This window comes from Rhinolophus ferrumequinum, chromosome 3 (genome assembly GCF_004115265.2).
Source record: "Rhinolophus ferrumequinum isolate MPI-CBG mRhiFer1 chromosome 3, mRhiFer1_v1.p, whole genome shotgun sequence".
Lineage (NCBI taxonomy): Eukaryota > Metazoa > Chordata > Mammalia > Chiroptera > Rhinolophidae > Rhinolophus > Rhinolophus ferrumequinum.
Genome location: NC_046286.1, coordinates 62,043,913 through 62,070,397, shown reverse-complemented (window position 1 = coordinate 62,070,397; position 26,485 = coordinate 62,043,913). Strand labels below are relative to the sequence as shown.

General features: G+C 38.8%; 1 protein-coding gene across 4 annotated transcripts; it reads left to right on the top strand.

Annotated features, from left to right (window-relative positions):
• Positions 1–81: 81 nt before the first annotated feature.
• Positions 82–26,381, top strand: PPIL6 (peptidylprolyl isomerase like 6). Of its 4 annotated transcripts, XM_033096357.1 has the most exons (8): positions 82–237; positions 3,304–3,399; positions 6,602–6,790; positions 9,996–10,058; positions 10,166–10,313; positions 12,754–12,810; positions 23,050–23,185; positions 24,728–24,932. In XM_033096357.1, exons 1-8 carry the CDS (start codon positions 115–117, stop codon positions 24,837–24,839), a joined length of 924 nt encoding a protein of 307 aa, XP_032952248.1. In that variant the 5' UTR covers positions 82–114; the 3' UTR covers positions 24,840–24,932. The 4 variants fall into 4 exon arrangements, with proteins under 4 accessions (XP_032952248.1, XP_032952270.1, XP_032952238.1 ...); XM_033096379.1 differs by lacking the exon at positions 3,304–3,399 and having other exon boundaries at positions 24,728–26,381; XM_033096347.1 differs by having other exon boundaries at positions 23,050–26,381.
• The last annotated feature ends 104 nt before the right edge of the window (positions 26,382–26,485 follow it).

The window sequence follows — 26,485 nt, the reverse complement described above, 5'->3', positions numbered from 1 at the left end:
CGCCGCCCGCCCCGCCCCTGGCCCCGCCCCCTCCTGAAAGCGGTGGGGGCGGGGCCGCGCGGTTGCCCTGGCGACACGCAGTGTTTGTGCTCCGAGTAGTTCCCGAGTGGCGCCATGGCGAGCAGTCTGAGGTCGGTCCGGTGCGGCTCGCGTTCGCCTCCCGAGCAGCCGCTGCAGGTCAAGGTGGTGGGGCTCTTCAAAAGCTCCACTTTTCAGATTGCGAAGAGCACAGCTGAGGTAACTGCCAAGAAACCACAAATGCCGGCGGCCCTTCCTGCTTCCCGCCTGGTGCCTCCTGGTGTCAGGGTTCGATGTTCGGGGAAGGGATGTCCTGGCTGGGCCGGGCCAGTCTGGTTGGAACCCAGAGGGTGGGGGAAAAGTGCGGGTCCGCGGCGGGCATTTCACTTCAAGAAGGGGCTACCTTTAAAGGGGGACACGAGCGAAAGAAACGTTCAGAACCTTGCTGTGAATAAAGGTAATTCCTCCTCTACATATTCACACGTTTTAGCTCACATTTTTTAAACTGAAATTATAGATTTTAAGAAGTCTATAATTTTTAAAAAGTCATGAAAAAATGTTTAGGTAAGAGTGTTACCATATAACTAGCTGACTTTTACAAACTCTCACTCCAAGTGATTTCTTGAAAATTTCATTCGGGAAGTTTTTTGTTTTTTGTGTTTTTTTTTTTCCTTTGAATTTTCTACAGCAGTCACTGCGTTCCAATCGAAGTAGGTGCTTACGGGGATTTCGTAATAAATGACCACCAAATGCTTTGGAGAATATAGACATTTCTTTGTAAGCACGCAGAAAAATAAAAAAGGCAAAACATTTTAATTGGAAGAATGTGGCCTGGTCAGTAATGTTGCAGCTCACGTATAACCCTAATGCAGGGGAAATGTGTGAAATGTTGAAATGTAGAATTCAGCTCGTCTTTGGGGTTTGCTCCAGAAATACTGGTCTAAGACTATGCCAACTTTCTCTCCTTCAGAACCCCGCTGGACTCCATGACAATACCTTATTCATGGTTATATCTCCGACAGTACCCAGCTAGATACTTGACAAAAAATGTTACCAAATAGAAGAAATCTTAAATTCCTACCTTGCCTGCTCCAAATCCACAGAGTTAATGAAAAGTTTGTAATGATATCAAATCAGGAAATAGTAACTAATTTTTGAAATAGGTAAGAGTTTACATCAAGATGAAAAGAATAAATGACCAAGAAGTCTGTGAAAACAATATATGGATCATCAGAAGAAATAGAAATTAAGGGCTATGTTAGCTGGGCTGATGGGATCATCATAGTTTTATGGCCTAAATTGTATTTAATGTGTTTGAGGGATATTTTTTCCCTTGTTTTTCTTAGCTCCTTTTCTGAAGGCACATGCTTTCTGTGCCTGATCCACATGGTAGAGATGTTGACAATATTTTTCTGTAAAGTCTGGTTATTAAATTATTAGGCCTTTGGGGCCTTAGGCTCTCCATCATCACTACTCAACTCTGTCCTATGCAAAAGCAGCCACAAATAGTATGTAAATGAAAAGCAGTTTTCCAATAAAACTGTATTATGGACACTGAAGTTTGACTTGCCTATAATCTCACATGTCATGAAATATGATTCTTTTGATTTTTTTCAACTGTTTAAAAATCTGAAAATTATTCTTAGCTCTCAAATCTTACAAAAATAGGCCGTGGGACAGATTTGGCCCCTGGCCATAATTCGCCAACCCTTGCAGAGGACACTAAGTCAAGGAAACAATGTCTTTATTGTATTAGTAGTGATAATTTTCCCTTCAGCTTTTGCCTACTGTAGCTTAATTTGAATATGAAAACATCTATGTAAATTCAGTTTGTACTATTTTAATAAAAGATCCTTGAAAATATTCCCAACATGATCATTTGTGAGTAATCCCAGATGCTAATTAACTGACAGATGTAGATTTGTAAAAAGTATTGCATATATTCTAATTTGGATGTAGTCCATTTTAGAACAAACACTAAATTATGAAGAAAGTATGATTAAGTATGCTTAATTTGAAAACTGTTGGATTTATTCGTTGTTCCAGGTTAGAAACAGTCATCCTGCACACTTGGCCTACATTGAGCACAGACACTGGAATTGAGAAAAAAAGGGACACATCATCTGTCGGTTGGGGACAGTAGCCTAAGAAGGAAATGGCCAGATTGATGTTGCCCTCTTCTACTATCCCTGGTCCCAAGGCGAGATACACTCATGTCCTGACTTTTCCCCATTGGAATTTCTGCCCTTGATAAAGCCTGGCCAGTGTCCTCTTAGACCACAACAGAAGCAGCCAGCTGTCACTTTTCCCTGTTGGTGCATCTGCTCCCTCAGACCCACTCAGAAAAGTGAGGCCTAATGGTTGTTGCCTCAACTATTTTCTCTTGCTTTAGAAGGAGGCAAAGTATAACCTTAGCAACCAAAACTTTTTTTTCTTTTTTGACAGGGATTGTTAACCAGTAAGAATTTTCTCTGATTCATAAAGACAAAACAATATATGTTAAACCAAAACATGCTCCATATCTTAAACCTAAACATGTTTCGTATTTACTTCTCTTTCTTATCCTTTCGGTCATTCTCCATATATCGGTGAATTAAAGCAATAGCATAATTTCCGTCAACCCACTGAGGTTTAGTAAGAGTTTAATTTAGGGAAAAACTGGTTTTGAAAGAATATGGCAGATCACAAAACTATTGACATAAACTAACTTATTCGTTTGTTTATTCAGTTGCTTCTGTGTTTCCCCGAAAATAAGACCTAGATGGACAATCAGCTGTAATGTGTCTTTTGGAGCAAAATTTAATAAAAGACCCAGTCTTCTTTTATTGTAATATAAGATCAGGTCTTTATAATATAATGTAATGTAATGTAGTATAATAAAATAAATACCAGGTATAATATAATATATTATGTTATATTAAAAGGCGCATTAGAGCTGATTGTCTGGCTAGGTCTTATTTTCAGAGAAACACGGTATGTGTGAGTGGTCCACTATATGCCAGATGTTGAGGCCAGTGGGAATCTAGGAAAACTGAGAAGTAGTCTTTGCCCTCAGGAGCTTATTCTCTACAGGTGAGAGACAAATGAGCCAGAGCCGCAGTGTGGACTGGGGAGTGACTGAATGGAGGTGAACACGGGGCTCTGGGAGCAGCCCATCTAAGCCAGACTGTGTGACCTGGAAATCCATTGTGTGAAACTTCCTGGGAACCCATAAAAATCGAGGGAAACGCTTTCTACTTTTAAAGAGAACTTACTCTCAAATAATTATTCTACTTTGAAACCTAGAGTCTGAAGCTGAATTTTCCATCCAAATTTGAAGATCCTATAATAGTTCCTCTTCAAGAATTTGCATGGGATCAATATCTACAGCAGAAAAAACGGGTAAAGGCGATTCGGGGAGTGGGAAATGAGCCAAGTTTTACCTGAGTTATTTATCTCTGCATTGTTTTGAAGAAACGGGAGTAGTAATTTTAGTGAAACTAGATTTCATTTCTAACTTATTTCACGTTTCCTAAATTATTTCAATCATTTTACCAGGCTGATTTTAAGAAAAAGTAAAACATTTACAGAATTTTCTTTTGGCGGGCACATGATCAAGGTAAGGGTTAAACTCTCAATGCTACTCTTTACCCCTGCTGACGATTACCATCCCCCCCCCCCACCCCCCCCCCCCCCCCCCCCCCCCGCACATCACTGACTCACACTTCTTGGCACTCAGGTTTCTCTGGCCTGGCACTCTTCTTGGCCCTAGCTCTGGAAGGTTTTGGTGGTGTGCAGCACACATACAGTGGGGGACTTGTGTTGGGCTGTTGCCTAGGGAGTTCTGATGACAGGCACCAAGTTCCCACGGGGTAGCCTTGCTCTAAGAAGCTTCCTTCTCTGCATCGCCCCCAACAGTACCCGTGGAGGACCCCAGGGTTAGCAGAACTTGTCCAGGGATGGCAGGTAGGTTTTCCGTTGGATGCCAACCCTGGTTAGTTGGTAAGGCTGCCTGGAGCATGTGATATGAAGAATTCTAAGGTGGCATCCTGGCTCAGCAATATCTCGTGTTGCAGAGGGAGGCTGGTGTGGGGTCGTCCTGCTTGTCATCCCGGCCCAGTCCTGTAGAATCCCAGTCCTGGTTTCCCTGCCCCACCCTCCTCCCCAGTGGCTGGTGAAATCCCATTTCCCCTGACCAGCGAGAGCAGTTTTGATTGTTCTATGCTTGGTTTGCAAAGGAGACCCTGTGATCTTGTGATTATCCCGTAGATAGTGTGGCTTTACCAGAGACCACTTCAATTTCCAATCACGTGAATGGTGCAAGACCGAGTCAAGAATACCATTTGTTAAGTCTCATACCATTTTCATAGGCATAATACATTTTCATTAGAATTCAAATAGAACCATAACAAACACTTACATATAGTGCTTATTATATGCCAGACACTATTCTAATACTGTGTTTCCCCGAAAATAAGACCGGGTCTTATATTATACCCGGTATTTATTTTATTATATTATATTACATTACATTATATTATAAATATCTGATCTTATATTACAATAAAATAAGACCTAATATTTGCTCCAAAAAACGCATTAGGGCTTATATTCAGGGGATGTCATCCTGAAAAATCATGGTAGGGCTTATTTTCGTTAGGTCTTATTTTGGGGAAACACTGTAGCTTCTACATATATTAACTCTAATCCTTACAACTGGGTGACCAATTGTCCTGGTTTGTCTCGGACTGAGGGGTTTCCTTGGATGCATAAATTTTAATGCTAAAGCTGAGACAGTCCTGGGCAAACCAGGACAGTTGGTCACCCTAACATAAAATAATGTTTTCTTAATTTTTATCATCAAACTTACTATACTGTCTACCAGCATCATGCGCTGTCACCTCCAGGACAGCCAGAATCTTATGCTTTGGTTTGCACCTGCTCCTCTTACATATTCCCACTGTACTCTTAAAGATTGGTGTGGTTTCCATTCTGCAATTTCCCATCCTTTTCAGCCTGGATTATTGACCTGGAGATGTTATGTTCTCTTCCTCTTGCTTGAGACTCGGGCCTGAATGAGACTTTCTAGGTACGAAATTCTCGCTGCTTTTTCCCACCTATTCTTTGTTCCTTATCCTTCCTTCCCTCTTTTTACCCTCATATCCTGGATACCTGTCACCTTAACCGTTCCTTCCTTTTCAGGACGGTATTTTGTCCTTCAGTGTAAGTTGTGTGTTACATGTAATGCTTCTTAGCACAGGTGAAGGGAAAGGCTGGCCTTTCTCTTCAGCAGAATATAATGCACCCCTGAGGGATGGCTTCAGGGCTTTTGAAATGCCTTTCTCTCCCTTCTAAGAAAGGCAGCATCATACATCATAGTTCTGGAAAGCCCCAGAAACAATCAAATCTAGCCTGCTATCCTGAGGCAAGCAAAGAGGTCACCTCATGTATAGAAGACATGCAGAGACAAGGCATTTACATCTTCTGCTACATTTCTCCCACCAGCGAACGAATATATCCACAATAAACTTTTTCTCCCTTTTTCGTAGTTTTGTGTCCTGTAAATTTAACATTGGTAAATTTAAACAGTCAGGGAAGTATTGACTCATAGACTGTCAGTGATTTACATACCGTTCAGCCTGAACAAGTTTATTCTCATCCTCGAAGCAGGTTTTGATAAGGGCATGGGAAGTGAGCAACTGAATATGAAATCGGAGAGAGGAGCTGGGTATGGCGCAAGCTGGCAAGCTGAAGACAGACTGTTCCCCAAACCACCGTTTCTCTAAGTGCGGTCTCCAGGCCAGCAGCATCTGCATCTCCGGGATGTAGTTAGAAATGCAAATTCTCAGGCCCCTCCTCAGACTCAGAAACTTGGGTGGGGGGTCAGGAATCTGTAATTCCGATTGCCCGCTAAAATTGGAGCATAGCTATCCCGAATTATCCATGGTTTTGCCAGGACTGGCACTGGGTAATAATAAACCAGATCTCCTCAGAAGAGGCATTATTCAGTGGCCACACACGGGGATTTAGGAGGTTGGCCCACAGTGTTGTGTGGATGAAAACACTAATGCATCTCATTTTGAAGGGCTTAGAACTTGAAATTGTTGATATGATGAGTTCTTTTCCTCATTGCCCCTGGTGCCAGGAAGTCCCTGCTGGCCCTCAGGAGGCATTTCCTCATGCTGACCTCCCTCCATCAAAAAAGCATTCTTTTCCGTCCATGGCACTGAAAAACAAGTCTTACTCAGAACCCCTGACCTTTTCACATGTGCGCACAGTAAAATGTGCTTCAGAAATGACGCAGAGACTGCCTTTTGTTTTCAAGTTAACAAGTTTGCTACACACACAGATTTTTATTACCAGATTACCATCTATTTTCTATAATTGTACCATTTTAAAGATTACTTCTCAGCCATTTTTTGCTTTCAGTGATGTCAGATTCTTGAAAATATTCTCAAAAATTTTTGAAAGCAAATTCTGAAAGATGGCAAAAAATATGTTTTTTAAAGATTCAGTCCTGGAGTTAAGCCCAAGCTCTGACTTGTGGGTTTAGCAAGTTTTCTTCTTTGTTACATTTTGTTGTTGTTGTCATTTTTCTTTACAGGAACTTAAGAATGAAGTCTGGGAATATTCTTCCCATGTCATGTGTTTTATTAATGATCAGCTCCTGGGTGATGCACTTGATCTTCAGAAATGGGCCCACAAGGTGTGGGATATAGTTGATTTTAAGCCCTCTGCACTTTATGATGCGCTGACTGTGGATTATTCTGCTAAATTCTTAAGAGCTACCAAGGCAAGTTACATGAATTTTTAAAGAAAAATAGTGAAATCTTTGATCATTTATATTGATTCAGTGTTAATTACTGATATCCTAATGAGGGGAATATAAAAGTGTAGGAGACCAGGTTTTAAGTTCTCAATGACCTAATGATCCAGTTGCAAAAGATTATAATATGACACAGTTTGACTTGATGGTGTGTAAAGCAGCTTATCTCATAGCAGGCAGGCTGCAGAGGGAGAAGTACATCCAACATTTCTACTCCCCTTAGAGGTTTATATGCATTATTATCCTTTTTTAAATATAAATACTCCCCACCCTAGAAGGTTGAGCCTATCATTCATTCATCTTTATGGAATATTTTTTTTCTTTTTGTTTGCTTTTTTTTTTTAATTTATTGGGGTGACAATTGTTAGTAAAATTACATAGATTTCAGGTGTACAATTCTGTATCACATCATCTATAAATTACATTGTGTGCTCACCACCCAGAGTCAGTTCTCCTTCCATCACCATATATTTGATCCCCCTTACCCTCATCTCCCAGCCCCCATTTATGGAATATTTTAATTAACACTTTCTAATACCTAAGTGAGATCTACTGTGCTAACAGAATGGGAAGTTTTTGAAGTTGACATTTTAAAGCATGACACATGATTGGTGAGAACAGGACCAAAAAAAGCTATGGCATCAAGGAGGTTTTTGATGGCACTGGACAGTCATGAAGTTTGAGGTCCAGAGAATGAGACAGACATCAGGGTGGGATGGCAATAAAGGTAAAAATACATTGTGATTTTGCTCAGAAACATTGTAATAACAACTACCACATGCTGAAAAAATCACTTCATGCTCATGGTAGCCTGGGCTCATAGAAAGATCCAGGGTCTTTCTAAGCTGTGCAAAGGCAAATGCCTGTTCCATTCATCCTTGTTTAATCACTTCCTTGAACAGAGTCTATAGTAGGTGCTCAGTGAATGTTTGGTTGAAGAAACAATGTACTTGGAAAATGCTAGAAACTCTGGGGTGTAGGGAGGAATTTAATATTCACAGCAGTTAATTCCCAAAGGGACGGGAGTCTAGAAGTACATAGTGTGTTCTGGAAATAGCAGGGGACAGCAAGGAGGCCTGAATTAGTGGGGAAACGAGGTTAGGAAAAAGAGTATCTGTCAGGATTCTTAGTGCTGTTAATACCAAGCTACCCTGATTAACTTAAGGGGAAAAGGTATTGTATTAAAAGGATATTGGTAACCTCGCAATTGATGGGAAAGCTGGAGAACCGGCTTTGGAAAACAGGTGGGAACCAAGGGAGGCCTGGCAATAGGAAAACATGGCCCGCATCACACCCCAGAAATGTGCAGCCGGGATCTGCCATGGGTGCCCACTAGCCTGGGTTTGAATTGCCACTTGCACTAAGCATAACTTCTCAGCTCTTCTTGTGTCTTTGTCACTCCCTAGAGAGACAAGGCCCCAGGCAAGAGCACCTAACCAGTGGAGCCCAGGTCATATCCCTACACCCTGGCTCCCACAGGATAGGGAGAATCTGGCCCCTTATGTTCTGTAGAGGGTGCTGGGGCCCTGTAGGAGTTCCCCAAATAGGAAAGGTGTACAGCTGTTACATAGGAAAAACCCCAAACAGTTCTATCAAAGGTAGGTTGAGCTTACCATCTATTCCTAACCAAGGAGTTAGATTTTTATCAGAAGGAAGCCAACCCAACAGAACTTTTCATAAAGAGTATGACAATCCTTTTTGTTGTTCTGGAAAAACTTTTAGGGCTGTGCAGAAACTGGCTGGAGTAGGGAAAGCCTGGTGGCAGGGCAGGCATTTGGGAAAGCTCTCCTTGTAGCGTGGTCTAGAGATAATGAGAGCTTGAATTAATTAGTGGCAGTGAGGAGAGAGGACCTAGATTCCAGAGAAAATCTTAGGTTTTGCCCAGTAGATTTTTCTTGCTGAATGAAACCCAAGGATTTGTGTACTTCTGGTGTGGATTGATATGCTAGATAATTATGTTTGGGTATTTGGCTCCTAGGTGACATTATCTTGTGTTGCGTTTATTTGCTCTCTGTTCATTAGAATTTTCAGAATTGTCTAGTCGGGACAACCTCATAAAGACAAAATATCGTTGCACAGGGAATCATGATTTCTAACATATCCTCTTCCCCCCCCTAAGCCTGGGAAGTTAACTATATTATGCCTCTTATTCTAAAGTTCTAATATCCTTTTATAATTAAGAACTTATGATACAGAAGCTGAGAGGCACAAACAAATTATAATTATTAGGGATGTAATATGTCATTCCTGGATAGCACAATAAATATCAGTCTTTTAAAAAAAGGGTTAAAAGGACATAAAATTAATGATAGTGATACACTTAAAAGTGATTTCATTTACGTTTCCTAGATTCTTAAGAAATAGGGCAGGGCAAATTATGTACTTTATTAAATCAGGCGGCATTTTTATGTGTGAGAATGGTGTCTGAGATTCAAAGTGGATTCCATTAGATGTGTTCTGCTCCCTAAATTAATGCTCTGTGCTTGAGATTAGTGTTTTTGTTTTGGAAGCCTCTTTGTAGAGCTAGACAAGACCTCACATATGTTAGTTGTCTCTACCAGAAAGGATGTCTATTGAAAACAAGAGGTGGGGGCCTCTGGGAACATGAGGACATGATTGAAAAAACGCGAAAGCGCAGCATCTCTCTTTCTTATTCCAGGAATTGCACCTCCTATGGATTTAGTGGCTTTATTTTCCCTCTCAGAAAGCCTGGTCTGGCTCTGGTCAGCTCTAATCTGAGCTATCTCTGAAAATCCAGAACACACAGTAATCAAATCCATGGTGCTCACGTTGGCTCTTTTCCCAAAATTACTCAGGAAAGAAAAGAATTCCCAGTCTGCCTCTTCTCCCTAGTGTTTCTTTCCACACCTAATTAGCAATGTGGTGGATATCTAGGCCACATGTGCTCAGTCTCGGGGACAGGTTAATAATGCTAGTGAAAGCTTTGCTACTGAAGGGTTTTAAAAAGTGTGTTATTTAGGTTGTAACTTGATATAATAAAATGAAACAAACTTCTTTATGTCATTCTTTCAATTTTGGTGTTACATTCTCCACTGTTAATGCTGTTGACATCTTATCCATGAAAATATTATTCTGTTTTATCTTTGGTCATTTCTAAAATTTTCTTCCAAGACATTGACTTGCATTATCTTTTTCTCCTGAATTTTAACAGCATGATTTTGTGTTCTTGGATATTTCTATTGATTTTAATCCAATTGGAAGATTGATTTTTGAGGTAAGAGGATCTTTTTTGTTGTTGTTTTAATAAGTTGGGAGTGGGAATCTGTAACTGTCAAAATGTCAAAGACGTAATCTTTGAAACCTTTCCTCTTTATTTTGTAGCTATTCTGTGATGCATGTCCCAAAACATGTAAAAATTTTCAGGTCTTGTGCACAGGAATAGCAGGGTTTTCTCAAAGTGGTATCAGGCTCCACTACGCAGGTTCGATTTTTCATCGAGTAGTACAGAATGGTTGGGTACAAGGAGGAGGTGAGTTTGAAATCTTAAATACAACTTAACTGCAACATCAAATCAGAATTCCCAAATGTTGTTTATCTACCTTTATGAAATGTATATAGAATTAGATATAGTTAATATTAGATGTTATATTTATTTAAAGGGTGTTTTATATGGCCAAATGATGAATTTAGATATTAATACTCTTTTTAAAAAAATTTCCTAATTGTTAAATTAACAAATCTAAGGTATGTTAGCAGAAATATCCTAAAATGAAAAGTCATAAGAAAAGTAGGATAACTTTTCTTTTTAATCAAAATGTAGTTTTAAATAAGAGTACTTAGAAAATACAGTGCTTTCAAGAAACATACTAAAGGTGGGAATTTGAAAGTAGAATAAACAGAAAACAACTTATTTCTCACCAAAGACGTTACAACTGAAAAGTAAGATCTGGAGCATTTTGGTCTCCATTTTGCCTTCTTTTCAGGTCAATCCTTTGGTTTTTACATAGGCTAGGTGGCTGATTAACAGCACAAAATTAAATGTTGGAGGCCTTTTGGGAAATACCCCATAAGGAGCCATCAGGCAGCAATTTAAAAATAATTGGCTTCATACAGAAGGAGATTTGCTTGAACTTGATGAAATATGCAGAGGCTTAAATTAATAATGTTTATTTTTCTATAATATGGAACATTCTGAGGCTGCTGAGGAGAAAAATGTAGATTTAATCCAAGCGTGTTATATGGAAATCAGCTTTTCCCCCGACATATAACAGCTATTAATGAACAAGCAGGACAGACACACTGCTAGGCCGTGCACTAAGTGCTCTACCTACCTGAGTTCATTTACTCCTCAGAACTAGCTACTTGGGAGGCACTTATCATTATTCGTGTCTATACACACGAGGAAACAGGCTGGGAACAGGTAACTACCTAATATCAAGATTTAAATCAAAACCCTCTGACTTTAAAGTTTACTTTAACCACTATTCTGCATTGCTGAATTTGTTGTCAAAAGTATAGAAATAATACCCAATATATAAGACTGAATTCAAGGGGGTGGGTTATGGCCACAAAAAGATTAAATACTGATTGATGTCAATGTAAAAAATCACCTGAGAGATCTAAAGCAAAGGGCAAGAGTAATGATGGACGTTGGACAGACAGAGCAAAAGAGTGTCACTGGTGTTTAAGTTGTTAATAGGGGAGGGGATCCATCTGGGCAGATTTGTCTGAGCAAAGAAAACTTTATATCTGAAAGAATCGGCACCTGGGAACCCCCACGTTCCCATTTCTGGATTTTGCCTTCAGCCATTGCAGCATGTTCCTGAGAGGTGCCGAGGGCTCTGGGGTGAATCATGGGGGGAGTGGCAGGCAGAGTAGGGTTGGAGATTTAAGGTTTATCAATTAACTTCTGAACCAGCTTTATGAATAGTATAATTTGAATGCTACATGTCCTCTCTTGTGTAAATTCTCTCCACATGCCTGCTGTTGCGTCAGATTTCTTTAAAATAGCACAGACTCTTCTTTTATAGATAAATCACTCATAGTGAGTTAAAATGGCAGAGTCCTTCAACAGATACTTATTTCGCACCATAGTCAAGGAAGGTAGACTAGAGATTTGAGGAAGTAAAGAGGTACTGGGGCCAGAGGGATTAGGTTGTTGCAAAAGTGATTGCTATTTTTGCAGTTATTTTTAACCTTTTAAACTGCAATTACTTTTGCACCAACCTAATACAAAGTCAGACCTTAGAGACCTTCAGTTTCATGAGTTAGCTTTACTTTCCTTTTAGTGATGGATAGATAAAAAATAACCTGTACATGGAGGAATTTTATACTAGGAGCATTGCCTAAGTCAAAATATGCATATAATGTATATAATGCAAAATAGTCATGTAAATACCTTTTTTTTTTTTAAAAAAAAAAACTTCATTATATTACAAAGGAACTTCATTTCCAAAGTATTGGATAAATGAGTTATCACTATAAGGTCCCAAGGAATGAAACTTTGAACAATAATTCTTTTTAGAGAACCTATTTTTATTCTTGTTCTAAAAAGATCTTGCTGTTCCTATTTCATCCTCTCAGTTTAATCTTTCCATTTTTCTGAAAAGCAAGATGGACTATGGACTAACTTGTGAAGTAAGCAGAATTTATATGAACACATTTTTAAAAATAGTGACTACAATTATAATTTAATGTTTCATTATTTCAAAGTCTAGCATTATAATTTAACCTACGTCCAAGAGGTATTAGGAAAAAAATTGGGTCTTGAATGTAAAAGTGCTTACAAAATACAAAAGAAAACATTACATAATAGTAATATTTTCATGGTATAGATGTTGAACAATTAGGTAACTTACTATAGTCATTGGTCTAAGAGGAATCATAATTTAAAGCATTTTCCCCCTGCCATTATTGTACTCTCTTTTTTAGTCTCAGAATTCTAATGTTTATTTATTGTTATTTTTCAGACATAGTAGCTGGAAGAGGAAATGGTGGAGAGTCAATTTATGGACCAACATTTGAAGGTATGTGTCTTTAAAATAAACATATATTAACTGATTATTCAAATTTAACAGGACAGGACAATTTACAGTTCCAAATAAGATAGTGTTTGCGGTAACATACTTAAAAGTGGGATTTAAAACTGGGGGAGGGGCAAGTCACCCCAGTCTAGTCCCGAACAGCTTTGTACACATATTTTTTCACTCACCTAATTACATTGTTTCTTTAGGTTAAATTCCTAGAATTAGGATTGTAGGGTTAAAGGGAATTGATATTTTTAAGGCTTGTAATTTGCCATTCTCAGAATTGGTACCTTGATAATCATCCTGTTAAGGCTGTCTGGGATCTTGGGAACATGGTAGTGATGGTGGCATAGTTTTTTTTTTTTTTTTTTTTTTCTTTTTAAAATCTTAACATAAAAACAGTCAAAAGAATTAGAAAAACTGAAAACCCATGGATAACATTTATAACAAAACTAGGTGACAGGCTAGTTCCATGAATTCCGAAGTACAAACAGGTGAGGACAGACTACCAACAGCCACAAAATCTGCATTGTATTCGCATCTGTGTGGGAAAAAGTAGGGCATCTGAGGGACCTGAGAATAATAGAACCCCAAGATAGCTAATGGCTGGTGAGTGTATGGGGCCCCTAATAAGGTTTGAAGTGACTGGAGCAGTCTAACCTCTGTGAACTCTCGAAACTGATCTGAAATGGCTGTCTTCCAGGACAGGCTCACATTAAGGAGGAATTGCTGGGAACTGAGTCAGAATTATGCAGGATATAGGGACAACAGTGATAAAGAGTGAATGGGAACAGAGCAGGAAAGAAGGCAAGCTGCCATATTGTTGAAAAGGGCACAAAGGGAGCTTTGTGAAGTTAGAAAAGCTGCTTTCCTAAAGCCACACCTGCTTCTCAACATTTAGGAAAAGTAATTTTACATTAAAATGAGCAGCAAAAAGTCATGGTTATTAGAAGATCAAAGAGAATAAGGAACAGTAACATCACTACAGATAATGAAAGCGCACTAGAAAGATGCTCACAAACACACTTCAAAACTCGGACAATTTCAAAACGAGCTAAAAGACATTGAGAAAATGATACAAGACAGGAAAGAACTCATAAATCAGAATTAGAAAAACTCAGATACGAGGTTAAAGAGCAGAGGAAAGAATTAACAGTAAAAGAAAATTTCAGAAATAAACAAACTAGAAGAAACACGAGACCAAATAAACACCACATGTGTCTTAAAAGAAGGAGACGGTAAAAAGAGTAAGTTTTTAAAAAACAAAAAGAGATGAAAAAAGATAAAGGGGATTTATAATAAAGTGACAGATATTAAAGATAGAACATATGGATAACTATCCCTAAAGAATTAAACCAATACAAGGGAATGGAACGAATACTGAGAAATATTATTGAAGAAAACTTTCCTGAAATAAAAAAAGATTTGATGCGCTATATTTTGTTTTGGGTGGTGGTTACACAACTATACAAAATTGTCAAAATGCATCAAACAGAACATCTAAGATATATGCATTTTATTATATGTTTATACTTTTAATAAAAATTTATGTATGAAAAACTCGAAACCACTTATTGAAAGAGCACACTGCTACTTAACAGTACTGAACCAGAACAAGCAACACTAAGACATGCTTTGGTAACATGATTGGACATTAAAGAAAAAGAAAAAGCTAGGCAAAAAGAGCAAGTGATTTACAAGGGAAAGACAAGTAGATTATCATCATATTCTTTGACATCATATTCTTTTGACAGAAGAAAATACATTTGTGATGCTCAAAGAAAGGAAATGTGAGCTAACGATTTTATATCCAGCCAAATGGAATTTGAATTATAAAGGACACTCAGAGTTAAGAACACGTAAAACTTCAGGGAATAGTGTTGCCAAGAGTCCTTCCTGAGGAATTGACCGTAGAATGAATTTCACACAAGCAAAATACAAGAGAGAGTTGACATAAGGACTAGTGGCGAGCATTAATTATGTAGTGACTTGTAAAACTAAAGTCCAATGAGGATCAAAAGGGTGAGAGTATGATATGTAATGACTATATGCTTAGTCTAACTAATTTTTAAGAATGAAAGAAAATGAGAATACATGCAAATAGTTTTTAAACTATGTTCAGTAATTATATTGGTGATGGTATTAATACTGTTATTCTGAGATTGTTGTATATGTATGTAATGTGGGAAAAAGTAAGGGATAGTCTAATTATTTCCTGTGTCCTTGAGAATAAGGATTTTCACTGTGTAAGGAAGGAGAGACAGATGAAATAAGATAGAGGCTAATAAGTAAAATATTTTATAGTTCTGAATTTGAACTGGAAATATCACTTTAAATTTAAGAAGTATCATATATACCAGGTCTGACAATGAAGTTCGTGAACTTGTTGCAACGATGTTGTTAACCTTTTTTGATCCCAGAAAGATGATTCATTATGAATTAGTACCAACTGGACAAACAGTTCACCAAGTTTACTATTTGGAAGTGCTGAAAAGGCTGTGTGAAAAAGTTAGACGACCTGAACTTTTCACCAACAATTCATGGCTCTTGCATCATGATAATGCACCAGCTCACAAAGCACTGTCTGTGAGGGAGTTTTTAGCCAGTAAACAAATAACTGTATTGGAACACCCTCCCTACTCACCTAATTTGGCCCCCAATGACTTCTTTCTTTACCTGAACAGAAAGGAAATATTGAAAGGAAGACATTTGATGATATTTAGGACATCAAGGGTAATATAACGACAGCTCTGATGGCCATTCCAGAAAGAGTTCCAAAATTGTTTTGAAGGGTGGACTAGGTGCTGGGATCGGTGCATAGCTTCCCAAGGGGAGTGCTTTGAAAGTGACCATAGTGATATTCAGCAATGAGGTATGTAGCACTTTTTCTGGGATGAGTTTGCGAACTTAATTGTCCGACCTCATGTATATGGCTCTGTTTACTGAATTGGTCTACAAACAAAATGACCAATCCAGTGATGACAAACTGCTAGTATTCAGATTGTTGTTTTGAAATGTCATTTCTTGCTTAAAGAAACCAGGGCTTCTGGGAGAAATGTCAGATTCCAATTCTGGGACAGGACATTACAAAATGAACCTGGAACCTCATGTTCAGTCATGCTATCATCAGATAGCAAGAATGCTATTAAAGATTTACGAGGGTCGTGTCAAAGGCCTCAGGAGCCAATTTGAAGAGGTTCTCACTGGCCAAAGATGGAATAATTTAAATAGTAGTTGCAATTGATTGAAACCCAACACATGTTTCAAATCCACCAGTTCACGATGATATTATATTATAAAATAAAGCCTAATTACTTGCCATCGGGGAAATGATAGGAAATGAATTCATCATCTTGAAAACTGATAAATATAGGGAAAGAATCAAGCGTTTATCTTGCCTTCCATGTGTGAACTGGACCAAATTATTGATAAGGGGAAACATTTCATTATAAAAATATTCCACTTATTAATGAAAAGGAAGTAATAGAATTAGAACATCACCATTTTGGTGCCCTCAGTGAAATAACGGTTCTAGGCATTTGCTGCGTTAGTATCTGTTATCTTCACTAAAAATAATAGACAGGACATACATAATGAGCCTGTGTTGAGAGCACACACTACCAAAGGGATAGAACAGGAGTCTGATTCAGCTTCTGAACCCAGCTGCTAACTTGCAAGAAATACAACCAGTCCTGCCATCCGTGTTCTTACAGATCTCTGTGCTATGTAAAAATCATGCAATGAAAACCACAGGATTTATGGCAAAAAGTGAGGTAAAAATACTTTCTCAATGGCACATTAAAAAATAAGATAGTAACCTAATAAAAGCAGTAACCCAGTTTTACATATATGATATGGTCAAGAAACACATAAATAGAATAATAAATAGGGCACTCGGCCTTATAAACTCCCTGACTTTTGAGGAGGTCTCGTGGGAAGAATTGCAACTGGTGAGTGATTTTGAAGTGGTGGAAAAAGGGTTCTCTCAAATCGGAGGCAAGTTGTAACACCAGGTGTGACTCATAACACGGTGACCTGAGGTAGCAGGTGAGTGTCTGAGGTGTGTGTATTTCTCTGCAGCTCAGATCAGTTTAGCTGGGTGCAGTTTTCTACATTCACCTATGTTTCTCCCAGAGGAAACTGCACATAAGCAGGGGTGGAATTCTTACGCTCATGGCCGTCCCTAATATATCAATCAAGGTGAAACAAGTGTGCATGTTCAAAACCAGTGTTACAGCTGAACTGACAGGACAGAAAACAGACAAATAAGTATATTGAACTGCACCATGCATGTGCAATGAGCAAGCTCTAGAGTAGGACACTCTAGAGATTAAATTGTTCAGGCTCATTAACAGATAAAGTGTAAGGAAAAGAAAGGGATAGAGGTAGAACCTGTAGATTAAAAGAGATTTAAAAGGCATAACAAGACTAGACTATACTATGTAGAGATGCACAGTTGGATGGTAAAACTGTAATGGAGTATTAAGTACTCGCTTATGTAAAAGTCGGGGATGTGACTTTTGGGGGCGGAGAGAGACTTGATAAGGGACTTCAGGGAAGGCTGGCAAAGTTCTTTCTCTTGGCCTGAGTGGTGATTAAAAGGGCATTTGCCTTATAATAACGAATAATAACTAACTATACATTCGTGCTCTGTGGCTTTTTGTGTTTGTATTTTCATACAATGCAAAGATTTAAAAAAATAATACTGAACCAATGGCCCAAGTGAAAGGGAAAAGTAAAAGCTAGTTTCCTTGTAAATTCATGTGGAGGCAGCTTTATCAAATGAAACCATGCAAGTGACATCATTCATTTATTTACTCATAAAACATTACCCTCTTAGTGCGGTGGCTATATGGTGCTAGGTAGGACCTTTGGAAACAAAGACAATGTGACCAAGATTCCACTGTCAAGCATTTTTGAGTTTTTGTGCAGACAGGTGTGTGAACAGATAAATGACAGGTGCTGTGCCAACTGCTATTACAGAGGAAGAACTGAGTGCTGTAGGACAGGAAAGAACAGCTGCCTAGGAGAGGGGTTGCAGCCCAGCGCAGCTTATGAGTTCAGTCTTAAACTGAGTGGGAAAAGATATTCAAAGCTTTTCTGGCATCCTTAATCCCTGATGAGACTCCATCATACCTCGCCACCCCACAGCTGTTGTCAGATCACCCCAGCTCTTTCAGCTAGGAGGCGCAGTCCCAGACAGCACTTGGGCCTTCTGTCCAGGAGGAGATTGATCTCTTAGCCCATCTCCTCACCTGCCCCCTCTGGGCTTCTCTGTGCTCCCGTTGAATTTCCTTTGCTCCCATCCTTAGACTCTTGTGGGGATTTGGTCTCCAGATGGAGGCCTGGCTGTTGTCTGGGGCTCAGTGAGGCCCAGTGTGTTTAGGGACGCCTCTATTTTTCAGTTTGTCTGTCAGGGCAGAATTAGAAATTCACTAACCAATCAAGTAAAAAGGAAAGATGCTCCAGAAAGAAAGATGAATGACTATGGAAGAGAGACTGACTGGTACTCAAAACAGCTACAGCTTGGGTTTCCCTCCTTTCATCCCCCTGTGGAATGTTAAGACATGGACAGCCAGCCCTTCATCCGCATTTCTCTCATGGGACCCTGTTTCCGTGAGATGCAGCATTAAAACTCAGGATGTGTTAAAAACAACTGCAACCACACGACTCACTTTTATTATTTATTAAGCTTAACAGTGAATTTAGAAGGATAAAATAAATAATATATGATGTAATTATATGATTATTTTGTAAGGTGGTTAATCTTTTTAACTTGAGGAAAGTCTGTTTTGCTTTGTTTTGAATCACAACTTTAAAAAATTGTATTCCTAAATCCTATTTTGAATGTTAGAAGATGAATATTAACTCTTTTTTTGTTTTTGTCCTTGTATTCTTTGTATAGTAATCCCAATCCTTCCCACCCTCAAAGGCTTCAATGGCTTGGGCTGATTAGAGAGAAAAGATCATTTTATATGAAGAGCAAAAGAAAAAAAGTCATATGTTTTTTAATATTGTATTCTTGTTACATTAAGTAGACCCATTTCTTAAATATTAGCTTGTGCCCTAATTCACAAATGGACACATCACTTAAAATCTATTTGTCTAGGGGTGGCCAGATGGCTCATTTGGTTAGAGCACGAGCTCTGACGACAAGGTTGCTGGTTCAATTCCCACATGGGATGGTGGGCTGCGCCCCCTGCAACTAAAGACTGAAAATGTCAAAAGGACTTAGAGCTGAGCTATGCCCTCCACAACTATATTGAAGGACAACGACAATAAAAACAACAACAAAAAAACCTGTTTGTCTAATTCCCAGATCACCTAGTCTTTAAGTGAAAGTGGACATTAATAAAAAGCACAGAGCCTGATGCATTGCCAGTATTCAATGCAACTAAAAGTTATACAAAAGTATTTTTTTTAATTAGAAACAAAAACTGAAGATAATATGGTCTGGGTAGCTATTTAAGGGCTATTTATTTTTTTTAATTGTGAGATTTATCCTATATATAGAAGGTGTATATGTGCAATTAAAAGATAATTACAAAGCAAACCCCCATACTACCATCCTTGTCAAGAAAGGAAAACTGCCAGTGTGCCAGAAGCCCCCCATTTGTCCATCCTCATTCATAACTCCATTTCCCTCGTAGAGGTAACCACCAGCCTGACTTTTTCCTTGCTTTTTCTGATAGTTTTACTATCCATGTACGGATCCCTAAATAATATAGTTAAGTTATGCCTATTTTTGAACTTTTATAAATGAAATCGCACGGTAGGCTTTCTTTTTTATCTTCTCTCACTCATCACAGCCTATGAGATTCACCCATGTTATCTATAGCTGCAATTCTCTCATTTTCACTACTGTTTAATATTATAAATATACCATAAGTATTTATCCATTCAAGTGTTTATGAACACTTGGCTATTCATTTCTCATGTCACACACAATCAACATATTTAAATATTTCATTAAAGCAGCAGTTTAAAAACTGCAGTAGGTAAGCAAACTTTCATTTACTTTTCTATAGCAAGAAATAGCTGTTATTAAAATATGATGGTAAAATTAGAGCAGTAGGTTTAAAAATTGATATTGCAGGATTCAGGTCAGATGTCTACTTGATATAATTGTCCTTAGAAAATTATATGGAAATGTCCCAAATTGTCTGATTATACTTTGCCAGAGAAAATGCAAGGCAGTTTCCCAGAATTTATTATTTATTTATTTGTTTGTTTATTTATTTATTTAAAGTGTGTTTTTCCAGGACCCACCAGCTCCAAGTTAAGTAGTTGTTTCAATCGAGTTGTGGAGGGGCTGATCAAACTGGCAACCTTGTTGTTAAGAGCACGACACTGTAACAGCCCACGAGCTTTACTTCAAATAAATTCAGAAACTGATATTTTCCCCGTAAATTCTTATTTCTATTTCAAACAAATAGTTATTTCACTTACGATGTTGTATGTTACAAATGATTCCAGTTTTAACCACAGAGCAGTAACTACTACTCTATGTAGTCCTGTAAGTGGCAGAGGCAGGGAGGAACTCTTGAATCACAGACATTGTAGGGAGCCGGTTCTGAGTGTCTACTATATCTTTTAAACTTCCTGAACTTTCTTTTATCCTTTATTGAAAGACCATGACCTAAAAATAAAATTTACTAATTATTCTGATTTAGCCAGCACTCAATTTTTTTCATTTTCTTAATTTTGCCCAGCATTAAAAAAAAAAAAATTTTTTTTTGTTCCTTCTTCAAAACTTTTCTTTGTGGATTGTTTAAATTTTTCCTTTCCACTCAGGGCTGCTGATAAAATTAAAATAACTTGTAATAGTTAATTATCCCACTCAGACATAGTGGGGAGAAAAGGAAAAAAAAAACGGTTGTTGATTTAAGAGTCAGGTTTTTTTAATTGTCCTAAAAAAGTTATTTTGTGAGCAGACTAAATTTAAATTTTCTATGGAACTCAAGAGTGTTAAGTTCAGTACTCAGAACAGAACTCAGAATGCAGTTGGCATTCAATAAATATTTGTTGAATGAACAAAGGTTAAATTAAACCTGGGATTTTCAGTTTCCATTTTAATACTGTTACTTACGGAAAAAATTTTTCTACTAATATAAATATACTATCAGGGTAGCCATTTTTCAGTAAAACTTCTCTAAAGAAAATATTTTATTTTGATCTCTATTATGCCGTTGGCTCCCAACTTAAAGTGGCAGATATGCTCCGGCATAGCTGAGGGTCCACTTTATTTCCCAGTTGCCATCAGCAATTGCAATTTAAGAAAATCTTATTGACGGTCTTGTCAAGTTTATATGGGAAGGGTCACCACAGGTTGGTATTCTGGGCAAAAGCCCATCAGTACCTGTGGAGAGAGCAGGAAGGGAAGGGGTGGCTCTCCTCAGCCCCCTTCCCCACACCCCACCTATAGATGGGGTGCTTTCCTGGAGTAGGAACAAGCTGAATTCCACCCCAGGACTTTACCTGTGTTTGCACAGTCGCTGAGAGGTTTCCCTCTGCCCTGCCACCACTCCCAGTCTGGAAGCAGCACTGCATAGCCTCCGGTCCTTAAGTCCCACGTCAACCTTCTGCACTTCCAGAATCAAAAACATAGTCATTTATTTTTCACACATTTTTTTTCCAGGTCAACACATTTTAAATGTGTAAGCCAGGAACTACCTAACCCTTTGAAAAACTTTCTTTCTGTCCCTTTATAGCAGTAGTTTTCAAATTGCCCTTTAAAGACTTCCACGAGGATACTGAAGAGGTATCCTGAGGAGATGGGAGGACTCTCGGCCATTTTATCTGTTTCATGCGTGGGCTTTCACACGTGGGTACGTGGGTATCACTTTTTGAATAGGTATTATGATTAACTGCTTTAAACGTTCTCCCATAATCACAACTTTTTAGTTGAAGTGTGACAACTCTATAAATTTTCTTTTCTGTTACTTACAGAATTTAAGAAAACTTAATCATAATATCTAAGAGCAAGGACAAACACCATTTTGTTAAAACACTTTGAATCTTTGCTTTGGGCATATTTTTACTCCATGTGATTTTCTGTGAAATTAATGGAAATGGGTTATTTCTCTATTCCACTGAAATGAATATGGAGCATCAATGTGATTATATAGACTCATTTGTACAAAAATGCTTTATTTTCATTTCATAAGCTTTCAAAGGTCTTTATTCAGGTTGCAATTTAAGCCATCACAGATATGGCTTAATTGCTTAGCTGGCTTAGCTTTGAAACTTAAAATAAGAATAGTCAGCAATTGCAATTTAAGAAAATCTTATTGACAGTTAATATTCATATCTCTCAATTAGTCCCAGAATTTTATAAAGTTACTGAATGAAAACTTTTACTGAATTTCTTTTCCACCACTTCCTTCTGTATTTTTGAGTTTGGAGACAAATCTTATTTTATGATGGAAATGGTGCTTCCTGAAAATTGTACAAAAAACCCCAAACAACAACAGTGGTTATACAATTCTTTTTACTTGTTAACCTTATACCAAAAAAAAAAAATAGTGATTTCTGTGTTCTGTCTGCAAAATCTTGGTCAATCCATATAAGGATTGAGATTAAAATTTATTAAAAGACTACTAAAAATAAGTATAAATTCATTTCCTTTCATCATCAACATTTAAGGCTACACATATACCAGATAATGTACTAGGCGGCCTTGGGAGTAAAGCTATAATGAGATAAGACCCCTGCCTTCACATATTAGAGTGGAAACAACCATGTCTACAACATGGTAAAGACCATAAGGAAAGTCTGTATAAGATGCGGTGAGGGGATAGGTCATATCCATGAAAGCCTTCTTAAAGGAGGCGTTTTAAATTATTACATTGGTAGTTGAAGGAAGTACTACTGACAAAACAGCACAAGAAAATTTGCTGACTTTCATTCCTAAGCAAAGTGTGTGCTTCCTTTAACATTACTGATTTAAAGTACTTCCTTTTACATTATTAATTTTCTTAGTACACTTGCTTTTAGCAATGGTAATGATAAACTAAATGTAAGTGCTCAAATAGTTTTAATAAGACTTTACAGCTTATCTTTTTTAACAGCCCAGGTGAGTGAAAGTAATATGAAACATTTAAAATATTTGCAATTTGGAATGGTTTGATAAATATGATTGAGAACACTTGCTACCAAGTATTCTTTTTGTGCTTTATGTGTTACAATCAATCGAGATCATTGACATATTTTAATAACCTACTGCTTATTCTTTTCTAGATGAAAACTTTGCAGTTCCTCATGATAAAAGGGGAGTTCTTGGAATGGTCAACAAAGGCCGTCACACCAATGGGTCACAATTCTACATCACACTACAAGCAGCACCCTATCTAGATAAAAAATATGTGGCTTTTGGGTACGTGCATTATAAGTTTGCGTCTGTAATATTCACACATGTAAAACTGTGGTTCAAAAAGATTTGGCTAAGCATTATATGTAGTCTAAGGGTAACTACGATAGAATTTAAAAACAAAAGCAATACAAATATAGACTTTTAGAAATAAATATTTATAAGAAACTTGATGTCTATTAAAAAAACACAGAAACCATTTAGGCACAGCCATTGTAATTGTTTGTCCATCCATCCATCCATCCATCCCTTCTGCCTCCCTTCTGTCTAGGCTTAGGTCAGACACCTCCCCGATTACCAAAACCAAACTGCTTCTGTCCTCTTTGGCACATGTGGACAGCACGAAGTAGGGACTGGGTCTCACTCATCTTGTGTCCTAACATCTTGTGGAGAGGTGCACACAGGAGGTGCTCATTCAGTGTTTGTGAATCCAACTTGGAGAACAGGTTTCACATTCTCTTTGGACACAGATGAATCTGTCCATTTATCATCTGCTCCTCATCCTCAGAATGTACCTCGTGTCCTGCTCTGTATCGTGGTTTCTAATCGATTGGGATGGCAAAAAACAGAGCCCAGAGGCAGCAGACAGATGGCTAGAGCATGGTCAGTGTCAGCACTGACTGTGTCCCTGTAAAGGTTCATGACATGGAAACCTCTCCTTCCCCTCAGCCACTGTCTCAACCAAGCATTGGCAGAGGGCACTGGTCCTATGTTTAGGACTGTCTTTTTCAGTTGAGAGAACCGTCAGAAGTTGAGCTCCACTCAAGCCACTAGCTCGTGGCCTATGAATGTCCACAGAGATCCAAATTAGCATGGCTTTGAGCTGCCTTTTATTCATGTATCCAATGGCTGTTGTTTAGATGCCTACTGTGTACCAGGCATTGTATTAGGCATGAGAGAATCTGAAAGAATCAAAGAAGCATACCAATGAATGTCATATTTAACCCTGGTAACTCCTATAAAGGAGAGGAGAGGAGGGGAACTTGACATAAGCAGGGGCTCTGGGAAACTTCCCCAAGGAAGTTGATGACTGAGCTATGATCTGCAGGAAGGCCAGTAGGTGACCAAGCAGGGCAGTGGGGGTAAGGGGTGGCCAAAAGCAAAGGAGACAGCTGTGGCATAAAGGGCTCAAGGTGCTACTGAGGTTCTGACAGCCAGTGTGGCTGGAGCAGAGAGAGCAGGGGAGCCTGCTGCAAGACAGCCCTGGAGGGGCGTGGGCAGGCCGGCCATGGGAGAGATTTGTGGACTTTATCATAAGGATAATGGGAAGTTATTGAAGTGCTTTAAGGAGGGAGGTGAGATAAGATTTGCATTTTTTTAAGTTCATCCGATGGCAGTGAGGATAACAGATTGGAAGGGTCTCAGACAGATGTTGGGGAACCATGGCAAAGTGGACACATTTAGAGCTATTTAAGATATTTATGACAGACGTTAATTTCATTTGTAGGAAATACCCTTAGCTAAGCTAGATAGCACTCAATGTAGAAATGTGAGCTAAAGGTGAAGATTTATGACTGACTAAATTTTCCATTTTTAATTCTATATTAGGCAGTTGATTGAAGGAACAGAAGTTCTTCAACAACTAGAATTGGTTCCAACAGAGAATGAAAGACCAATACAACAATGTACAATTATTGGCAGTGGAGAGTATTATGCCTGATTTTCATATCAATATTTTCTGACAATTTATTATGTATCTGATCAGCTGTTTCTAGATTTAATTAAACCGTGCTTGGTAAAATTTAATTTGAAAGCTGTGGCAGATGCTGTAGGTTGGCTCTCCCAGCACCCAGTATCTTCTCCATTTTCCTTTCTTGACTCTGCTGTACAGACTATAAAAGCAAAATACTCAATTTTTCAGCCTCCTTTGCAGCTAGGAGTGGACACAGGATACCATTCTGGCCGGTAAGACAGGAGTAGTATAGCACACAGTGGTCCTGCCCTCTCCCGTTCATCCAGTCTTGAATGCAGAGAGGCTGGGGCCATGAAGAAAAGGCCAAGAGAACTGCAGAGATGTCAGCCCCAGCTCTGGAGCTGCCAAACCAATATCAGCGACTGCCTATCTGTGGACTTCTTACTGTATGAGACAAATAGACCCCTGTTTATGTTACTGTTGGTCGAGGAGCCAAAACCATTCTTAGTTAAGCAGCAGCACCTAGTGGCCTTGGAAAATCCTAAAATATTTGTAACAGAATTTTGTTGTTGTTTGTAACTACATTTCTGCCATGAGAAACTAGGAGAAACAATAGAGAAAAAGAATTTATTGTAAAATTCCATTGTTTTTACCTAGCATTCAGGAAAGGGTACACACGTTGGCTGTTGTTATAGGACACGAATAGAATGCTTGTCTCTGAGCCATGCCAACCAAGGGTTTGGGTTCTAGTCCCCATGATGGTAACTCCTGAGATGTTATTCGGGACCCAGCTTTATAAGCTGCTCTGTGATCGGAGATTCTCAAACTCATGTCACTGCAAGAACTTTGTCAACTAGACTGCTGGACTGTCCTTGACTATTCATTCTCTAGATGTGCATTCATTTAGCGCTCTCCCCGGAGGTTCTTATTTAGCCGCTGGGCACAAATCAGTCATTTGGGAATCACGGCAAGACACGAAACTGGTCTCAGCCACCGCCTTGTAGTCAGTGGAGCGCTTGGCTCTGTTAGTGGTGACTTTGCGTGCTGCCGCCACCACCACTGCCATTGGGCTCCTGCTCTGCCCAGAATCTTGGTGCTTTTCTTGCTCTGAGCAGAGGGTTTGTCTTCAAAGATGATCCTTGAGCCAATCTGAGGGAGACAGGTCTGTCATTGAATTGGGTCTTGCCGAAGGTAGGCATGTGCTTTTCTTTTTTCCACTTTTTGAAATGATTCTAGAATCATGGGAAGTTGCCGGAATACGACAGAGCATTCCCGTGTCCCATTCACACAGTTTCCCCAGTGGGCAGACCTTAGCCGGCCATGGTAAATACAAAAAGAGGCAGTTGACCTCGGTGTGTGTGTGGGTGGTCATTTTATCATGTGTAGATTTGTGTGGCTGACACCACAATCAAGACACAGAACTTTTTCGGTGCCACAGAGACCTCGCTGGGGCTACTCCTTTATAGTCATACCTACTCCCCTGTCCCTACCATCCCTAACTCCTGAAAACTAGCATGTATACTTTTTTTGTTGTTAAACAAAAGCTCATTGCTATATGGCATGTGGTTTTTTACTTTTGTCACATTCTCAACTGACCCAGAGGCAGCATAGTGTTAAAAAATGTGTGTCCTAGAGCCAGACAGCCTCGGTTTCAATCCTGGCTCTGCCATCTC